The sequence below is a fragment of the Magallana gigas genome, chromosome 4 (assembly GCF_963853765.1).
Source record: "Magallana gigas chromosome 4, xbMagGiga1.1, whole genome shotgun sequence".
NCBI lineage: Eukaryota > Metazoa > Mollusca > Bivalvia > Ostreida > Ostreidae > Magallana > Magallana gigas.
Genome location: NC_088856.1, coordinates 19,210,052 through 19,227,296, shown reverse-complemented (window position 1 = coordinate 19,227,296; position 17,245 = coordinate 19,210,052). Strand labels below are relative to the sequence as shown.

At 36.0% G+C, this 17,245-nt stretch overlaps 1 protein-coding gene across 4 annotated transcripts; it reads left to right on the top strand.

Annotated features, from left to right (window-relative positions):
• Positions 1-6,873: 6,873 nt before the first annotated feature.
• LOC105337486 (cytochrome P450 1A1) lies at positions 6,874-15,877 on the top strand. 4 transcript variants are annotated; one of them, XM_034448592.2, is made up of 7 exons: positions 6,874-7,070; positions 7,925-8,580; positions 9,032-9,241; positions 9,459-9,588; positions 14,044-14,309; positions 14,881-15,017; positions 15,169-15,877. In XM_034448592.2, exons 3-7 carry the CDS (start codon positions 9,233-9,235, stop codon positions 15,374-15,376), a joined length of 750 nt encoding a protein of 249 aa, XP_034304483.2. In that variant the 5' UTR covers positions 6,874-7,070; positions 7,925-8,580; positions 9,032-9,232; the 3' UTR covers positions 15,377-15,877. The 4 variants fall into 4 exon arrangements, with proteins under 4 accessions (XP_034304483.2, XP_034304482.2, XP_065937631.1 ...); XM_034448591.2 differs by lacking the exon at positions 6,874-7,070 and adding an exon at positions 7,172-7,491; XM_066081559.1 differs by lacking the exon at positions 6,874-7,070 and adding an exon at positions 7,180-7,491 and having other exon boundaries at positions 14,881-15,008.
• The last annotated feature ends 1,368 nt before the right edge of the window (positions 15,878-17,245 follow it).

The following is a 17,245-nucleotide window of genomic DNA, read 5'->3' as shown; positions in this document are numbered from 1 at the left end:
GACCCCAGGTCACCTGCTTATTCACAACTACCAAATCTGTGCACTCCGCTACAAAATGAAGTGCATTACAACCGCAAAGTGAAAGTAGAATAACTAGTACCACTACTTAGCCTTTAGAAATGATATACAACAGGCAGAAAATGTATATTAAAAAAAAAAGAATAACCCTCTAAGTATTGGAAATACACTATAGAGGATAAAAAATTCAGCATTGACTGTTATTTGAAAGATATATGATATACGTTATATAGACATAAGGTGACCTGTGGTCCCCCTAAGGATATATAAGTTAAATGTAACACAAAATCCTCCTCATTAAAATATCAAAGTACTTCACCTTCTTACTTTGTATACGTAGGTGTAGCCTGTAGAAAGATGTGGTTTCCACGGGTCACCTTATGTCTTTTTGCACAATGGAGAGTTACCGGTTTCCCCAGTAGGGTGACCAGGGATCACATTAAGTCAGTATACACTATGGGGAGTTAGCGGTCTTCCACAGCAGGGTGACCAGGGGTCACCTTAACAGAAATATCATGAGAGAAAGCGAATTCACCTCCTTACCTGTATTTCCCACACAAATGTCGTTATGATTATGTGAACCTTATGTTATTTTACATGATTGAGAAGGACCGGTCATCCATTGTAGGGTGACTAGGGGTCCCCGTATGTCATTTTAAAATATAGAGAGTCACCGGTCATTAACTGTAGGGTGACCAGGGGTCACCTTATGTCATTTTACAGAATGGGGAGTCACCAGTCATCCATTGAAGGGTACACACGGGTCACCTTATGTTATTTTGCACAATTGAGAGTTACCGTATTTCATTTTACACAATGGAGAGTCACACACCGGTCAACCACTGTAGGGTGACCAGGGGTCCCCGTATGCCATTTTACACAATGAATAATTAAAATATGCCTATGGGGACCAGAGGAAACCTAAGTTATTTTATCACTGTTGTATTAGTTCTTTATATCATTACGGAGAGCTCGGGTCACCTTATGTCATATAACAGGATGGAGAGTCACCAGTAATCCACTGCAGGGTGCCCACAGGTCACCTTATATCATTTTACACAATGGGGAGTCACCGGTCAACCACTGTAGGGTGACCAGGGGTCCCCGTATGTCATTTTACACAATGAATAAATGAAATATGGCTAGGGGGACCAGAGGTAACCAAGGTTGTTTTATTCACTGTTGTATTTATTCTTTATATCAATACGGAGATCTCGGGTCATCTTATGTCATTTTACAGGATGGAGAGTCACCAGTTATCCACTGCCGGGTGCCCACAGGTCACCTTATTTCATTTTACACAATGGAGAGTCACTCAACGGTCAACTACTGTAGGGTGACCAGGGGTCCCCGTATACCATTTTACACAATGAATAATTGAAATATGCCTAGGGGGACCAGAGGTAACCTAAGTTTTATTAACACTGTTTTATTAATTCTTTATATCAATACGGAGACCTCAGGTCACCTTATGTCATATAACAGGATGGAGAGTCAGCAGTTATCCACTGCCGGGTGCCCACAGGTCACCTTATGTCATTTTACGCAATGGAGAGTCACCGGTCAACCACTGTAGGGTGACCAGGGGTCCCCCTATGTCATTTTACACAATGATGTAATACAGTGATCCTAAAGTGAATAACTTTAGTGAATCTTCATCTTGTGAAATGATCTGAGGTAACACCAGGTAATCAAAGAATGGATGAAGACTGATTAATCTCCATCTGCAAAATGCATCAGCCGACTTCCAGTTTCCATATATATTGATTTACAAAATCATCACGACATTTGCGTAGGAAATACATGTAAGGAGGTGATTTCTCTTTCTCTCATGATATTCCACTTAAGGTGACCCCTGGACACCCTACAGTGGATGACCGGTCACTTTCCATCGTGTAAAATGACATAAGTTTCACAAAATTATAACGACATTTGTGTGGGAAATACAAGTATGGAGGTGACTTCTCTATCTCTCATGATATTTCTGTTAAGGTGATCCCTGGTCACCCTACAGTGAATGACCGGTAACTTTCAATAGTGTAAAATGACATAAGTGGACCCCTGGTCACCCTACAGTGGATAAACGGTAACTCTCCATTGTGCAAAATAACATAAGGTGACCGGTGGGCACCCTTCAATGGACGACTGGTGACTCTCCTGTAAAATGACATAAGGTGACCCCTGGTCACCCTACAGTGAATGATCGGTGACTCTCTATATTGTAAAATGACATAAGGGGACCCCTAGTCACCCTACAGTGGATGACCGGTCCCTCGCCATCGTGTAAAATGACATAAGGTTCACATAATCATAACGACATTTGTGTGAGAAATACATGTAACGAGGTGACTTCTCTTTCTCTCATGATATTTCTATTAAGGTGACCCCTAATCACCCTACTGTGGAAGACCGGTAACTCCCCATAGTGTAAAATGACATAAGGTGACCCGTGTACACCCTTCAGTGGATGACTAATGACTCACCATCCTGTAAAGTGACATAAGGTGACCCCTGGTCACCCTAGAGTAGATGTCCAGTGACTCTCACCTTATGTCATATAACATGATGGAGAGTCACCAGTAATCCACAGTAGGGTGCTCACAGGTCACCTTATATCATTTTAGAGAGTCACCGGTCATCCTCTATAGGGTGACCAGGGGTCCCCGTATATCATTTTACAAGATGGAGAGTCACCGGTCATCTACTGTAGAATGATCAGTGATCACCTTATCATTTTACACGATGGAGAGTCACCGGCCAACTACTGTAGGTGACCAGGGGTCCACGTATGTCATTTTACACAATGGAGTGTCACCGGTCATCCACTGTAGGGTGACCAGGGGTCACCATATATCCTTTAACACGTTGGAGAGTCACCGGTCATCCACTGCAGAGTTACCAGGGGTCCCCGTTTGTCATTTTACACGGTTGAGAGTCACCAGTAATTCACTGTAGGGTGACAAGGGGTCACCTTATGTCATTTTACACAATGAAGAGTCACCGGTCTTCCTCTATAGGGTGACCAGGAGTAACCTTATATCAGTTTGCACGATGGAGAGTCACCGTTCATCCTTTGTAAGGTGACCAGGGGTCCCCGTATGTCATTTTACATGATGGAGAGTCACCGGTCATCCACTGTAGGGTGACCAGGAGTAACCTTATATCAGTTTACACGATGGAGAGTCACCGTTCATCCTTTGTAAGGTGACCAGGGGTCCCCGTATGTCATTTTACATGATGGAGAGTCACCGGTCATTCAGTCTAGGATGACCAGGGGTCACCTTATATTATTTTACACAATGGAGAGTCATCGTTTATCCTCTGCAGGGTGGCCAGGAGTCACTTTATATCATTTTACAATTTGGAGAGTCACCGGCCGTCCACTGCAGGGTGACCAGTGGTCACCTTATGTCATTTTCACAATGGAGAGTCAACGGTCATCCACTGCAGGGTGACCAGGGGTCTCCGTATGTCATTAAACACGATGCAGAGTCACCGGTCATCCTTTGTAGGGTGACCAGGGGTCCCCGTATGTCATTTTACATGAAGGAGAGTCACCAGTCATCCACTAAAGGGTGCCCACGGGTCACCTTATGTAATGTCACACAATGGAGAGTCACTGGTCATCCACTGCAGGGTGACTAGTGGTCACCTTATGTCATTTTACACGATGGAGAAACATTGTTCATCCACTGTAGGGTGAACAGTGGTCACCTTATGTCATTTTACACGATGGAGAGTCACCGGTCATCCTCTGTAGGGTGACCAGTTGTCACCTTATGTCATTTTAAGCAATGAAGAGTCATCGGTCATCCTCTTGAGGATGATCGGTGACTCTCCATTGTGTAAAATGACATACGGGGACCCCTGGTCACCCTACAGTGGTTAACCGGTGACTCTCCATTGTGTAAAATAATATAAGATGATCTGTGGGCACCTTTCAATGGATAACTGGTGACCCTCCATCCTGTTATATGACATAAGGTGACCCGAGATCTTCGTATTGATATAAAGAATTATTAATACAACACTGATAAAAAAAACTTAGGTTACCTCTGGTCCCCCTAGGCATATTTCAATTATTCATTGTGTAAAATGACATACGGGGACCCCTGGTCACCCTACAGTGGTTGACCGATGACTCTCCATTGTGTAAAATGATATAAGGTGACCTGTGGGCACCCTGCAGTGGATAACTGCGGACTCTCGATCCTGTAATATGATATAAGATGACCCGAGATCTCCGTATTGATATAAAGAATTAATACAACAGTGAATAAAACAACCTAGGTTACCTCTGGTCCCCCTAGGCATATTTCATTTATTGATTGTGTAAAATGACATACGGTGATCCCTGGTCACCCTACAGTGGTTGATCGGTGACTCTCCATTGCGTAAAATGATATAAGGTGACCTGTGGGCACCCTACAGTGAATTACTGGTGACCCTCCATCCTGTTATATGACATAAGATGACCCGAGATCTCCGTATTGATATAAAGAATTAAAACAACAGTGAATAAAACAACCTAGGTTACCTCTGGTCCCCATAGGCATATTTCAATTATTCATTGTGTAAAACGACATACGGGGACCCCTGGTCACCCTACAGCGGGTTGACCGGTGAGTGACTCTCCATTGTGTAATATGATGTAAGGTGACATGTGGGCACTCTGGAGTGGATAACTGGTGACTCTCCATCCTGTAAATGACATAAGGTGACCAGAGGTCTCCGTATTGATATAAAGAATTAATACAACAGTGATAAAAAAAACTTAGGTTACCTCTGGTCCCCCTAGGCATATTTCAATTAAGGTCAGACGACACGTTCCTCAATTTTATATAACTTTTTCCAGGAATTTGTTAATGGTTTACTACTATTTTGACAAGCTTTCTTGCAAAAAATTAGTGTACCTTACCAGACATTTCTGCAAAATACTAGAGTATGCAATTTCCTGTATAATATTCTTGATAATACACTTGAATTGCTGATATAAAAGTAAATACATATACAGCACAGCAAAATTCACTTTGGTGGAACTGTATCTTGGATTTGAACTCACGACCTCTAGAACCAATACGCTTCTGGCAGTGAGCGGCCACGGTTCTAACCACTCAGCCATCTAGACCCATAAACATATCCCATTAAATTTTAATCATTTTTAAAACAATTATAAAATTAATATTTTTTATTGGAACTCTTTATTACGAGGAGATACAAAAAAGATTCTCGAGGAACGTGTCGTCTGACCTTAAAGGGGGATGGTCACGATTTTGGTCAAATTTTATTTTTCTATTTTTATTTTTTAGAAGGGTTTAGACATGCATTTCCAATGATCAAATGAAATTTGAGAGTCATTCGTGGAGTTGAAAGCAAGATACAGAGCTGATAATTCTTTCTAATGTAAACAACGCCCGTGCCCTGTTTTTGTTTACATAGGTTCAATATACGAGTAAAAAATTGTAAACCTGATTTGTCTATCTTTTAATTTATATTTTAAGCATAAATAAACAGTTTCATTTCATTGATTTAGGACCTTAGGTGACGTTGGCTCTCCTTATTGAAGTTCCACTTATGGTTAAGGTAGTCTCCTACAGTGGCGAACTTTAAGTGATTATCCATCTTTAAAAATGGCATTTGGTGAACTTGGTCTTCCAATATATTACCAAAATTATAACAACACTTGATTCAGGACCTAAGGTGATCTCTATTGATATTGTATTTATAATGATCCCTTGTTTCTCTACAGTGAATGGCTTCTGGTGAATCTGTATCCTTAAAAATCTATAAAGGTGACCTTAGGCACGTAGCATCGTTTTTGAAAGTGGGGGGGGGGGGGGGGGAAGACTCATCCAAAAAATCTTGAAAATCGTGACAAGCAAAAAAAAAAAATTCCCCAAAGTCTTCAAAATCCTAATCCGTGGGGGACTGGGGGGGGGGGGCTCTAATTTCCCTATAGATTAATAGAATTCATAGGTCCTAATATAATATGACCTCTAGGCATATCATGAATATTTCACTTAAAGTGACACCTGTTTTATTGATTACCAAAATTATTTTTCTCTCTTCATATTTAGGATCTAAGGTCACCTCTGGTCTCAAACGAACATTCCACTTAATTTAACCCCCGGTCTCTCTAAAATGACTGACGTCCGGTAAATATTAATCTTGTAAATTGTCATAAGATAACCGGATGATATCTCCCCATTGATATTACACATTAGGTGACCCCTGGTCTCCCTACAGTGGATCACTTCTGATGAATCTCAATATTGTAAAACTGACACTAGGCAGATGTTAGGTAACTTTTGTAACTGTATTGATTAACAAAATGATTACGACATTGTTTTAGGACGTAAGGTGACCTGTGGTCTCCCTATGGATATAGAAAAAATGAAAGAAGATTTACATTCTTATCTTCACTTGTAAAAGAGTTCCATAAGTGCTCATTAATACACTCATTTTGGAGAACTATTTTCGGGTGACCCAAGGTCCTAGTTGAGCGTACGTTTTATCCTTCTGCACGTGAAACTGATAAAAGATTATAGAATTATGATATCGGTTTTAATAGGTTTGTGAATTAAAAAAGATCAACTAACTATTTTAGAAAAACGAAAGAATGTCAATATCATTTGTGAAAAAAATATTACATTCTGTAGAAATTTGTTAAAAGACTTAAAGAAAAGGTTTAATGTTAAAGAATTTTACACTTTAAAGTGTGAATTTTACACTTTGAAATGTGAATTTTACAGATTGAAATGTGAATTTTACACTTTAAGGTGTAAAATTTACAGATTAAAGTGTGAAGATTAAAGTGTGAATTTTACAGATTAAAATGTAAAAATTACGGATTAAAGTGTAAAATTTACTGATTTAAGTGTAAAATTTACAGATTAAAGTGTAAAATTTACAGGTTAAAGTGTGGGGAAAAAAATGTGAAGTGCAAATGTGGCACTAATACGCTTCCGTACATACCATCTCTTAAAAGATTAGGAAACATTGTAAAAATGCTGCCATTGTATGATACAGACACTGAAACGTGCTATTACTACGTAAGTTGTACGATTCTGTTTTTGAACGCTTTAAACGATACCGTTCGTTTTAAAGATGAAATAGCACGTTTCAGTCCTTTTGTTTTAGGCGAACTATGAATTCAAATAATGACGAGAGTAGTTACGCATAAAAAACGATGCTTTTCTGAAGTGTTTTGTAAAAAAAAAAAAGGATGGCAAACTTTATGTTTGCTATCTTCTGAATAAAAGGAAACTCTATGCACAAAATTTATCTATGTAGGTCAATGTTTTTATAACTTAGGGCCAAAATATGTGTTGTATCTTATCTAACTTTTAAAAAAGGTAAATGAAGTATTGTGCAACAAGCTTGAAATATATAGAAACCCTGTAAAGCGGCACGTAGACTTTAGTGTTGATGTAGACATAGATGTTGTTTTTGCTTGTGTGTATCCCGGTGTTGGTAACGACAGATTTTTTTCTATTTAAATGTCTATCTCATATTAAACAGTCAATATTGATCGCATTTTACATGAATGCTTGACATGACATACTTAATGCAGATACTATGCATATTATTAGTAAGTATGTTGTACGAATTTTAGATCTTGCCTGATCATTAGAGAATGATTATTCTAATGTTTGCATCTTTCTTTCTTTTCTAGAGTTTTCCAAATTTTAATCGGAGCAACTGCATTTACTTATTTTTTATTTATATTCATTTAAAGAATTATCGAGTTATTCTGGATTAGCTGCATCAATGCAATAATCTAGATAAAAACCAAGAATTGTGCTATATTATTGTTATCTACAATAAATTGTAAGCAACTATTTTCAGCAAAAATAACCACATTATTTTCTTTATTGCTAGCATTTGTATTCCAATTATTTTACAGGTATTCTTTTCGGCGTCTGCCAACTATTAACAACTAACAGATACCCATTTTAATTACTCAACTGCATTTAAAATTGTGGCAAAAAGACGGTTGCAAATTTCAGTATGTTGGAGTACATTTTGAGCGTGGCTGTTCTAACAGCTTGTATTCTTATCGCTCTTCAATCTTACACCGTTGCTAAAGATAGTCCCCCCGGGCCCAAGGGGTTGCCCTTTTTGGGCATAATCTTTGAAGTCAATATCACAAAACTGCATGATAAGCTGTATGAATGGACACAACAGTATGGTGACGTTTTCCAGTTTCAAATGCTCGGCAAGAAATTTCTCTGTATCAGTTCAGTGGATGTTCTACGTGAGACTTTTTTACAAGAACCATGTGCTACAGTTAGCGCAAATCGCTCTCCCACGTTTACTGGAAAATACTTATTAAAAAATTATTCAGATGTTGCCTTCACATCACCTAGCTCGCTTTGGGAAAAACGAAGAAAATTTGTCCATCGTCTTCTTCACACATACGGAGAGGGAAAAGCGTTATTTGAAAATCAAATATTGCAAAATCTGATTCCTTTCAAAGAAAAATTACGTCAAACCAGTGCAAAAGACGTAAATCCATTTGAAATCGTGGATGAATTTATACTGAGTTCTATCGAAATGCTGGTATGTTTTTGTTTTTGATATATATTGTTTTGTGTTTAATTTGAAGAATGCTGAATGGTGTTCAAATTAACTATCAGATCTGCTTTAAACAATGAAATGTATTTTTGTCAAAAATCAATTATCTAGTAAAGACAAACTCCAATATTTTAAGTTTGAAATACGAATATTTTCATATCGTTAGCTATAGTCAAAGCTCTTTGCCTAAAGAAGGTAAATTAATCCTTAAAATGACAACAACCATCCAGCCCTCTTTAAACTCCGAAACATTACATTTTATCTTTAATAACCTGGTGGTTTTGTTCTCAAAAGTTGTATATTTTCTATTATTTTATTACATTATTTTTTTTATTTTTTTATATTCAGATGGGTTAATAAGATGATATAAAGGATAAAAGAATTGAATGTTTCAAAGCCGTATTTATTTGTTATTTTCAATTGGTATTCTTGGCAGATCATCGGTCGAAGCTTTGGTAAAGAAGGTCCAATGCAGCCTTTACTGAAATAAGAACTGGATTTAGTAAATCGCCTCTCAAATCCAGGAACAGATGGAGTATTAAGTGTTTTCCCCTTCCTTCGCTTTCTACCACTTACCCTATCATCCATCTATCATGATGCCAAAAGCGTACATCAAAAACTTTTAGACATTTTAGAGATGTTATCGGTAATGTATATATTTGTCTATTTTCAAAGCTTTCTCTGAATCAAAATCAAATATTGTGACATGAGCTTTTGGGAATCGTTGATAATTTGTTTATCTTATTATTTATGACAGGGTTTTATTCAATTTATATTTTTTTAAACATTTTTTTTTACATTTCATATATTTGAAAATTCTATAATGACAATTCTTTATCGATATATATGTTTATTAAATATAGGAAAACGACTGTGAAAAGACAGGGATATATCATTATATGAAAGAAACGCTGAATGAAAAAGATGAAAATGGGAACATATGGTTCAATGATAAAAACATATATGCAGTACTTTTTAACATTACCGCAGGAGGTATCTCTCTCTCTCTCTCTCTCTCTCTCTCTCTCTCTCTCTCTCTCTCTCCAGTTAAGGCGGCCAATTAAATTATCGGCAAATTTTTGTGATGAAAACACGTATATTTTAGTTCAACTGGCATGTCCTTTTCAAAATAAATAATAGTCACTCAAATGTACGAAAGCCGAGAAGGATCATTCGAGATTCGAGATTCGAAATATGAGATTCGAAATACGAGATTCGAGATTCGAAATTCGAGATTCAATATCTTAATTAACCAATCAAATCATGGATCTGAAACCTGTATCCTAGCAACATCAAACTGTTCTAAATAAAAATCATACGTACATGCTCTTATATACAAATAAATGCTATGTTCACTTCTCCCTATCTAACTAAATAATTATTTGTATTTACTTTTACACAGAATATCTAAGTAGACTAGTAATAATGCAGTGTGCTTCGCGGATCTGAGTGATTTTGTTTGCCCTGGTGCATTTCCACCTGATGCGTTTGAACCCTAAGGTATTTCACCACCAGTAATAGTTTAAAACCCGGGTTTATTAACCCCTTTTGTGTAAAAATGCGGTTATGGTAGAGAACTTCATAAGCGTAGCTAATTTTTTCTGTAGGGGGTCCTAGGCCAATTTTAAAAAAATTTACTATGTAAATTTAATAAGCTTCAATTTTCCCGAGGAGGGGGTCCAGATCCCCTGACCCCCTCCTTTCTAGATCCCCGCATGAAGATTAGTACATTTATCTAAATAATCTAAATATAAATAATCTGTCCTGTTTCACTAATAAATATAAGCATTACTTATCGTTTTTATGTATGCATACAGTGATACACTAGTACTATGATTATAAACAAATCATTGAGATATTATCACATCATACGGAATTATTAATAAATACAATTTTTTTTCCTTTTCCTCAGTAAACAACTTATTATGAGTCTTACTTTTGGAATTGTTTTCAATATAGAAGGATACCTACTCTCTACAATTAAAGGTAGGGATGATAGGGTGCCAATTGTTCACATTGCCGATTTCTTGTGCAGAGAACAGTAAAACCTTTTATTTGATTGTGCATGAATATTTCAAAATAAATTGTTGTACATATATTTTGTTATAATTCATTCATTGATATATCAACAAAAAAGAATAAAAGCATATGTTTCACAGCCAAGTTAAGTTTCTCTGTAGTTTCCTACCCCCCCCCCTACCCCCCACCGCACCAAAATTGACAATAATTACATACAAGTCATACAAATGTTTACTTTTTTTGTAAGTAAATCTCTAAAGATGTAAATAAGCACTGCAAACAAAGATGTGTGTATTTAATATACTACTACATTACACTTAGCCAGATAAAATGTAATCAGGATGAAGCTACAAGGGGTGAGTGGTGCAAATTTACCAATTTGTCGCCATACACACAGAACACCAAATAAAGAAACTGTGAGTGGTGTGTGGAATGCATAAAAGATGGCGGCAAATTATCTCAAATAATCAGTGCAAAAACCCACAAATAGGCTGTTATTTGATACATATCCTGCAAAAACATTGATAAAAAATGTTATCGTCCCATAACATAGCCGATTAAGTTAATGTGTACATATGGTCAACGTACATGTAATTCTAATATACAAGAAGGCGGACGTATCAGGCGGGGATCCAGAAAATTAAATTTCAAAAATGATCGGTTGAATTACATTAAATGCTATGAAAATTGTTTTAAACTATCGCACGGGTTAAAATGCGTGATAGAAGCTATGTACAGTGTAATTGGAAACTTTCATTTTATATCAATATGTAGTATTACCTATTATAACAGATTAGAGTATAGCACAACTGCCACAAGCAATACATGTCCTTTACCGGCACCACCTCCCTCCCCTTAAAAAAATGAAACAATTGCCGTTTTATTTGCTAAAATGTGTGTGGTTCAAGATTTTTCTAAAGGACATACCCGATTAGAATTGAAAAAGAGTCGTACGTTTAAAACTAATTTTGTCAAAATTTTTAGATTCATTTGGTTATATTTTGGTCCATTTGGGTAAATATATGCACCAGCGCAGCTCTAATTTATATATAATCAGGCCATAAATTCAAAATATTTTAAAAAATTAATAGCTTTAAATCCAGTGGATGAAAGAAAAGGAAAGCAAGTCGAACTCGATGAGTGCTAATACCTGTGTTGAATGAATGGTACAGTAGGATATGCGCAAAAAAGTCCCGTCTACTCTTTCCTACCCTATAATTATTGGAATATTAAATCCGATTATAAGAGTCAAATTAAAAATCAAGTACGGATATGCACCTGTTTATCAAAAGTAAAACTACTCATAATTTATCTACAGTGCATCGTTATGGAGCTACACAGAAAGTTTTATATTAATTTGCCGAGCCAAATAAAAAAAAAACCTGGAAAACGAAGAGAAAACAAAGCGGGGACAGAATAACTGACAAATTAATTAGGACTATATAGCCCCCCCCCCCCCCTCTTGAAATGTATATACTGAAAACAGATTATTGGCGTGCAACAAAATTTCATGTTTTTTTTATCATTTTCGCTGGCTAATGTAAGACATCACAAATACCCCAAACCCCCTCACGGAAAAGGAAATGCTAGGTTATGAGAGAGAGAGAGAGAGAGAGAGAGAGAGAGAGAGAGAGTCGATGTAAATCACAGGTGCGCTAACACCGTAAAAATTAAACTGAGTTTGACACTACAAAACTCTCTCTGTGTCTGTCTGTCTGTCTGTCTGTCTGTCTGTCTGTTTCTCTCTCTCTCTCTCTCTCTCTCTCTCTCTCTCTCTCTCTCTCTCTCTCTCTCTCTCTCTCATATCGACAATGGCATTGTCATACCCTACAATATACTATTCTTATCTGGATTTTTGTCTTTGAGGTTGTAAATCATTATATCTTCTATGGTTTAAAACTTTGTCATAACCTATATTTTGACATGTCGATTATTTCATTGAGTTTCGTTTCATAGCTAAAACATTTAGATTAAACAGATCTTTCTTCGCGAGCCGATTTTTGCACAGTTGGGGCGAATACACTTCGGGTTAAAATTGTTCGGGGGGAATACATACAGGGCAAACAAAACCACTTAGATTCGCAAAGCCAACAGTGTTATTTCTAATTTAATTGTTTATACTGTGTGGGGTTAATTCATCAATGTTAATTTAACCATTTCATAACCACTATATAAGAGCTATTAAGACATTTATTTGTAGGAAAGAGCATGTACGAATGATCTTTATCTAGAACAGTTTGATGTTGCTAGGATACAGGTTTCAGATCAATGATTTGATTGGTTAATTTAGATATTGAATCTCGAATTTCGAATCTCGAATCTCGTATTTCGAATCTCGTATTTCGAATCTCGAATCTCGAATGATCCTTCTCGGCTTTCGTACAAATGCAATATATTTCTAAAATATATATATAACAAAACAATTTTTATGTTCATAGTGGTCACGTTATATGACAGTCGAGTCGCATGGTACAAGCAGATTTATTTGTGGTTTTGAGGTCATTTAAAAAATTCAATATTGCAAGGGCATAAGTATTATCATGTCAAAATTCACAATTGAATTATAAAAAAATGACTTGATGTTATATCGTAGATTTTGAAAAACGTTGCGAACTTTTTACGATACGACTATTTGTAATAAAAACCGTAATTTATAATGCATATGTTAAATAATTTTGAAGGTCAAAGGGTTAATTTCATTAAAAACATAATTAATTTGTAAGATTTTATAAGGATCGTAGAAGTTTTTTAAGTTACATAGCATATTTCAAATTCACATGTAAAAGTTTGTCAGGATCAGGTAATTGTATGCCCTTGTAATTAAGAGATTTATTTAGGTACTCAGCTTTAAGATATACGATAGTTTATACAAAACCGAGGTTGGCTCTTTATACGATGCATACTTATAGCAAAATGAAAATAAGACTAAATAGGCAGCATTCTACTGATAATAATGTTAAACAAAATATTCATTTATAATTCTCCGTTAATCTATGACATTTTTTTTCTTCGCTAAAAAACTGCATGATAGCCTTCAATGACTTAACATAATGCGTCATTTTGAAGCATATGACGTCATTTTTTAGTACAGCGAGATCGACCTCTCGCTTATTTTTCAGTATGTACGATATAGCGGACATCAGAAATGAATAAATGAATAAGTACTTTCTAGGTTTGTGATATTCTGTGATGTCATAATGCACATTTCCCGTATTTTTGTCTGAACGGAATTTATAGACAGCCTTAACTGTGCTGCTCGCTCTCTCTCTCTCTCTCTCTCTCTCTCTCTGTCTCTCTCTCTCTCTCTCTCTGTCTCTCTCTCTCTCTCTCTCTCTCTCTCTCTCTCTCTGGGTAAACACACATGCGCCCTCGCGCGCGACATTTTTGAAAAACATATTTTAAATGCAGTGACATGATGCTTCTCCACAGCATACCTAACAACGAGGGGGACTTTACTGTCTGCAATCCATATCCTTGCAAAAAGACCGGAACTACAAAGGTCTTTACAGAAAGAAGTAGATAAGGTAATTGGACGGAACGAGAATCCAAGACTCTCAGACAGAAAGAAGTGTCCACTGCTGGAAGCCGTTGTCATGGAAACACTTCGTTACATCTCCCATGCTCCGGTTCTTATACTTCATGCCACTTCACAATCCACAACCATCGGAGGTTACACTGTAACGAAGGACACAGTGGTAGGTAGTTGAAAAACTGTTATATCAATAAAATGTCAAAACTGCAGAAAATGCAAACAAAGATGCTACACTCAAACAGTTTAATATAGAGGAAAGGAAATTCGATCAAGATAAAATTTGTAGAAATTAAAATAGAGTCATGCTTTATTGAACAATTGTATTCCCTCTTTAAGCTGCGAGACCGAAAAAGGGTATATTCGGTTTCAACGGTGCTTAGCAAATAAGAGCAATTGACTCCCCCTGGATAGCACCAGTTCACTGAAGGTTAATTCACACCGTTAGTCGATACTCACTAAAGCTCTGTTTATTGGGACAATGAAAATCAGGCTTTTGTCGAAGACACAAAATTAAGTGACAGTGGACCTCTTTCCATTGAGAACCATTTTTTGTATTTTCAAACCAGCTTTCAAAACTACTCATAATACATACCAGACTGAGTGTTCTGATTATCGTATTGAGGATGTTATTGTTTTCTGTGTATGTTTGGATGTTCAATACGATACTGAATCTCTATTGTAAGTGAATGGATGAAAAATTTTCTTTCACCTCGCTATATTCTTTTGTTTTAAAGATCATTCCTAACGTCTGGACCATGCATCACAGTGATAAATACTGGGACGAACCGTTCAGCTTCAAGCCTGAACGTTTCTTGGACGAAGATGGTCAGCTCTTGCCCGCCACTCACCCAGTCAGGAAAAGGTACTCAATGTAAATCATTGGTATTTGATCGATATCTGATTTAACGTCTCAATTTACTTTTAGACTAAGTCTGCATTCTTATGTATAAATAAAATTATGCTTTCAGCTGTTATTCTTTGAAAAATAAAAGTAAAGTTTTCATTTAAGCAATTCATTTTAGATTTGCAGCATTTGGATTAGGAAAAAGAAGTTGCATAGGCGAAGTCTTTGCAAAGTCTCGGATCTTTTTGTTCTTGTCCTCGCTGATGCAAATGGCTACTATCAGCGAACCAGCAGAAAATGATTTACTTGACTTTGACCCCAGAAAAATGGCTCCAGGAATAGTTTTACAGCCACAAGAATACAAAGTTCGATTTTTATTGCGATGAATCTCGCAACTCTTGTGAATTAACGAATAAATGTGTAAATGTGGAAAATAAATGATACATTTAAACAAAGAATTACATATTGCAAATGTAGTTAAATTGATGTAGTTAAATTGAACTTTAAATTAACCATAGAATTTTTTTTTTATCTTGTAACAAAAAAAGGAGTTGTAATGGTTCTCACATGTATCTGAGATAATGATTTAAGCTAGCTATCACATTTCAGATTTTTTATCATTAAAATAATATAGGTATTATCTATTCAAATTGGACTTCAAGAGCAATATTGATAACATGGTATTTAGAATGACTGTAAAGATAACCCTTTGCATGGTCATCCTAAATTCTAAAAAAAATTAGTAAAATATACGGTGCATGTATGAACATGTGCAAAACAATAATTGTGAACTTGATTTGAAGTCTAGCTCTTTATCTTGTGTATGCTAAAGTACCTGATTTCATATTTTAGATACATGGTGAGAATAGAATAAAAGTATAAGACAATTTTTAGCTTTTGGTTTTCTGTTCAAACTATTATACATATAAAAGTAGAAATCGACAGCTACATTGACACCAATAGTTTGTCAAGGTTCTGTATGTGTATATATTTCTAGTACGGCTTGCATTTGATTTCAAATCGCATTTGACCTTTGACCTCGTAGAAATGAAGAAATCTGCAACAAGAATCTGCAACATTTATCAGATTCACAAAAAGAGCCCCCTTTGTTTTTCGTGCAAGGATTCAATCCTTATATGACAATGACAATATGACAATAATATTTGACCCTCAAATTCATTTTTTTTTCTTAAAATAACGTCTAGCAAAGTGTTAATACCGTTTGTCCAAATTTTTACAAAGTCTGCGACTCTGACTGCGATTTTACTCCAGACCGCTTTTAAGACTACGTATCTGAATAAACATTTAAGCTCCAGTCGTTTCCGTAGAACTTCGTGAAACTTCGGGGCATTATTTCACACATCTAAATCTTATTGCCTGCTAAATTTGAAATGAAATGAACCAAATTGAAGAAAGTTATTCACTCCACCAGCAATGTCAACACTTCGATATTTGTATCTTTAAAATCCATGCTCAAATTTTACTGAGAATCTGTGTTTGCAATTTTATTAGCAACCTGTGACGGTACTTTGTTAAGTTTCACGAAGGATAACTCCTCCTTTCCAGACCTCGATTTTCTTTGAATTTACTTTACATTTTCTCTCAGTTCTTTTTTTTTTTAGACTTAGCTGAAAAACAAGACTGGCCTTAAAGGGGCATGGTCACTATTTTGGTCAAAAATTATTTTTCCGATGTTATTGATTACAATGCTTAGTGAAGCCATTTTTAATGTGCAACCAAAATTAGAGTGACATTTGTTGAGTTATAAGCGAGTTACAGAGCTACAATTCTTTATTATGTAAACAAAGCTTTTGTTTACATTTTGAATGTTGAAAGTGAAAGCCAAATTTTAGACCTTAAATGAATGTGTTAAACATTAGGAATAGTTTATCCATGCTTAAAATTAATAAGAATTAAGACAAATCAGCTTGTTAAAGATTTTTTACTGTTATATTAAGCCTATGTAAACAAAAACAGAAAACGAGCCTTGTTTATATATCAAAGAATTGTGAGCTCTGTATCTTGCTTATATGACTGACTCTCAAATTTCATTCCATCATTAGAATTGCATTTCTACAGCATTGTAAATAATAAAAACAGCAAAATAGAATTTGACCAAAATCGTGACTATGCCTCTTCATTTCGAACTTTCCGTGCCTGTAATCCACAAATTCATGACAGTTAATAGATTTTCGAGCACGCACGTTTCAACTTAACTGGAAAATGTATATCAGTTTAACCAACATGGTCATCCA

Bases quoted from the DNA above. Each gene is read 5' to 3' on its own strand.
- LOC105337486 (XM_034448592.2), top strand. The intron at 9,589-14,043 runs GTATCTCTCTCT...GCTTCTCCACAG, and splicing joins TTTTAACATTACCGCAGGAG to CATACCTAACAACGAGGGGG. The intron at 14,310-14,880 runs GTAGGTAGTTGA...TTTGTTTTAAAG, and splicing joins CTGTAACGAAGGACACAGTG to ATCATTCCTAACGTCTGGAC.